This window comes from Etheostoma spectabile, chromosome 1 (genome assembly GCF_008692095.1).
Source record: "Etheostoma spectabile isolate EspeVRDwgs_2016 chromosome 1, UIUC_Espe_1.0, whole genome shotgun sequence".
Classification (NCBI taxonomy): Eukaryota; Metazoa; Chordata; class Actinopteri; order Perciformes; family Percidae; genus Etheostoma; species Etheostoma spectabile.
In genome coordinates, this window is record NC_045733.1 from 13,208,663 (window position 1) to 13,212,390 (window position 3,728).

The 3,728-nt window shown below is 44.6% G+C and overlaps 1 protein-coding gene across 1 annotated transcript; it reads left to right on the top strand.

Annotated features, from left to right (window-relative positions):
* The first annotated feature begins 6 nt into the window (after nucleotides 1-6).
* LOC116697293 (cullin-4A) lies at nucleotides 7-3,427 on the top strand. Its single transcript, XM_032528652.1, has 11 exons — nucleotides 7-68; nucleotides 178-370; nucleotides 494-598; nucleotides 713-823; nucleotides 1,034-1,119; nucleotides 1,285-1,392; nucleotides 2,263-2,376; nucleotides 2,475-2,580; nucleotides 2,673-2,845; nucleotides 2,993-3,145; nucleotides 3,274-3,427. Exons 2-11 carry the CDS (start codon nucleotides 223-225, stop codon nucleotides 3,367-3,369), a joined length of 1,200 nt encoding a protein of 399 aa, XP_032384543.1. The 5' UTR covers nucleotides 7-68; nucleotides 178-222; the 3' UTR covers nucleotides 3,370-3,427.
* Nucleotides 3,428-3,728: the final 301 nt, after the last annotated feature.

The window sequence follows — 3,728 nt, forward strand, 5'->3', positions numbered from 1 at the left end:
ACCAGCTCTTCAGCAAGGTGAAGGGAGGACTTCCCACACTTTTGCAGTTCTGGAGGGATTACATAAAGGTATACACATAGCCCAACCAACATATACGTAGACATACGACACAAAGCAATACCATCAAGAAAAACATAAAATGCATATTCACATGGTGGAAACTTTCTCTGGTTGTAGTCCTTCGGTGGAGAGATTGTATGTACTCCAGAGAAAGACAAGGACATGGTGCAAGACCTGCTGGACTTCAAGGATAAGATGGACAATGTTGCACAGAGCTGCTTTACACGGAATGAGGGATTCATCAACGCCATGAAGGAGGCCTTTGAGGCCTTTATCAACAAGAGGCCCAACAAACCTGCTGAACTTATTGGTGGGTCAGGCAAACAAATAAATGACATGCCATGGCAGTTGGGACTCAGATACATATTTGAATCTGGTTTTTATCAGTTCCAGCATGTGATAACGGCTCTCCTGGTTATTGCTTCCAATTCAGCTAAATATGTGGATTCTAAGTTAAGAGCGGGGAACAAGGAGGCTACAGAAGAGGAGCTGGAGAGAATCCTCGATAAGATAATGATAATCTTCCGTTTCATACACGGTCAGTTACACTTCTGCTTATATGTTTGCTTTCTCAGTCAAATAGTGTTACTAACCACTATGAAGCGTGTAACGGTCTGATGAGACCTTTTATATCCCTGTGTTCTCCATCCAGGAAAAGATGTGTTCGAAGCTTTTTATAAGAAGGACTTGGCCAAGCGTCTGCTGGTTGGCAAGAGCGCTTCTGTTGACGCTGAAAAGTCCATGCTCTCCAAGCTCAAACATGGTGAGTCCAATGACTTGTATCTTGAATAAGCAAGTTGAATGCGTAAATCCTCAACTGGCTCATGCATATATTGTAAAAACATGGTAGCACTTTATCCAAAGCATCTACCCAGTATTATAGGAGATGAAGCACTAAAGTAAAAAAGTTACACATCGTCTGTCATAGGTGTGAGGACAAGTTGTGATGTTTTGTGGTTTTGATTTCCTCCAGAATGCGGTGCAGCATTCACCAGTAAGCTAGAGGGGATGTTCAAGGACATGGAACTGTCCAAAGACATCATGATCCAGTTCAAACAGGTACTTTCTGTCTCTGCGCATGTAGACCCACTTCAAAACATATAAATGTAGCTTTTAAAGAATTGGTGCCATGTTTACAGTATGTGAATGCATTCCACTCTGCTGTGTCATTTAATGCTTGCATTATGCCTGCATAATTGTAAAAGTGATGCTATTTCTTCGCAGTATATGCAGAACCAGAGCGAGCCAAGCAATATAGAACTTACTGTCAACATCCTCACTATGGGCCACTGGCCTTCATATACACCCATGGAGGTGCACTTGCCTCCAGAGGTAAGCATTTCTCTGTTTGGGTGCTGCTCTTTGTGCACACTATGCTTTGGCACTTGTGAAAAACACACTTGAGGAGCACATGGAGTCATGGAAGCAGTTTTTATTTTTGTGGGTTTTGGTGATTTGTTCAAACAATATGCATCCATTCAATTATTCAGTCTGCTTATTTATAGTACGACCAGCAACATGGTGAAGTTATTGAGAAAAACTGTGTTTTACTGAAAGCCCAATCCCAAAGTGAGCCCTGAGGACTAAAGACTCACAGACTTAATTGATCTCAGGTGCTAAGTGGTTGAGTGTTTGTGGCCACATGGGCTCAGATAGGTATAAATGGGATTGGGACAGCACTTCACGAGATCACATGTTACCTTGGCAACGTTTAATAACAAAGATGTTGCTGACACTTGCCGGTGTAGGAATTTTCATTTTAAGTTTGTTGCTTTCCACACGGCCGAGGCCCAGGAGAGGGCTGGCTGATTCCAAATTTTTTCAAAATCGTGTTTTACAAGCTGGACAACAGCTCCGTTCTGTGGTCGTGTTGTTGTTTACCTTTTGTAATTTCCGGATTTCCCTATGGTCTCTGCGGTCTCCACAACGCTTTGAACTGTGGGTAATGCCCTTTGGTGAAGTCTGCATCGATGCAGACTCACGGAAAGGGCTCGATAAGTGTTTACTCACACCCTCATGCCCTTTAAATTCAACATTGTGACAACCCTAAGCCCTCTCAAAACGCGCGCACCAATGTCCGGACTTTGGGATTGGGCCGTTGTATATTCCTACTGGTGTTCTCTAAACATGGCAGGGCCATCACCTGATACTTATCAGACTGTGTTGGTACAAATTTCAATTACATTACAAATGTTTTGGTAGATGGTAAAACTCCAGGAGGTGTTCAAGCTGTTCTACCTGGGGAAGCACAGTGGGAGGAAGCTGCAATGGCAGCCCACTCTGGGCCACGCTGTACTTAAGGCAGAGTTTAAAGAGGTAAGGGCATGGCGCATCTTGATATCGTATAAAGAAGAGACAAATTGGCTTGAGAAAACGTCTAAAAATGCACTTACAATTACCATTTTATCTTGCAGGGTAAGAAGGAGGTGCAGGTCTCGCTGTTCCAGACGCTGGTGCTGTTGATGTTCAATGAGGGAGAGGAATTCAGCGTGGAGGAGATTCGCACTGCCACTGGCATAGGTTTTACACGTCCTTAAATATGTAAGACAACTATTCCACTGTAAGAGAGGTACCTGTTGTCACATCACCGTTCTCTCGCTTGTCTTGCACAGAGGAGGGAGAGCTCAGGCGTACCCTGCAGTCCCTGGCCTGCGGAAAAGCGCGCGTCCTCAACAAGAACCCCCGAGGGAAAGACGTGGAAGATGGAGACCGCTTCAATTTCAACAATGATTTTAAACACAAACTGTTCCGAATCAAGATCAACCAGATCCAGATGAAGGAAACGGTAAAAATACTGGCACCGTTCTCTCTTTCTGGAAACACTACTCCTCAAACAGGGTGTACTTTGTTGTTCTGTACTTACCACTTAGAAGTGTTTTCCTATGCGAAAGGATGGTTCTTATCCGTTTTTGTAAACACCTTTTCCTTACAGGTAGAGGAGCAGGTGAGCACCACAGAGCGTGTGTTTCAAGACAGGCAGTATCAGATCGATGCAGCTGTGGTGCGCATCATGAAGATGAGGAAGACTCTTAGTCACAACCTACTCGTATCAGAGCTTTACAACCAGCTGAAGTTCCCTGTAAAGGTGATTTATTTCAAGCTTCTTATTCTCATTATTTTCATGTTTCTTCACACACACGCACACACACACACCCACCCATATGCACACACAAAGGGAGCTCAACAGCATGTGATTTGCTTTCTTCTCTACAGCCGGGCGATCTGAAGAAGCGGATTGAGTCACTCATAGACAGAGACTACATGGAACGGGACAAGGAGACTCCAAACCAGTACCACTATGTTGCCTGATGGGATACCACTGTTGCTGCCATGCTATCCTCACAGCAAGCACACAGCTGGCCCCCCAGAAACAGCATTACAGCCCCTCAGCCACCCAACTCTCCTCTGGTGCCCATCTTTCCCTCCATCCCAGATGCTGGTCGCCGCATCCAGATCACACAGAGGTCCAGAGAGATAAGAGGGACTTGGCTGTGCTGTTTCCACTCTGCGTTATCTGTAGTGGGATGGGGCTGGAGGAGAGGCCCGGGTTGTTGATGCTTGGTTTATGTGACTTACAAATCTGCTAATGCAAAACTCAACTGAAAATGACTAGCACTTTCCTCTGTTTTTGTTTTTTCCTCCCCAGGATTTGGATTTTTTTTTTTTTT

Bases quoted from the DNA above. Each gene is read 5' to 3' on its own strand.
- LOC116697293 (XM_032528652.1), top strand. From the start codon at position 223: ATGGTGCAAGACCTGCTGGACTTCAAGGATAAGATGGACAATGTTGCA. The intron at 1,120-1,284 runs GTACTTTCTGTC...ATTTCTTCGCAG, and splicing joins TCATGATCCAGTTCAAACAG to TATATGCAGAACCAGAGCGA. The intron at 3,146-3,273 runs GTGATTTATTTC...TCTTCTCTACAG, and splicing joins AGCTGAAGTTCCCTGTAAAG to CCGGGCGATCTGAAGAAGCG.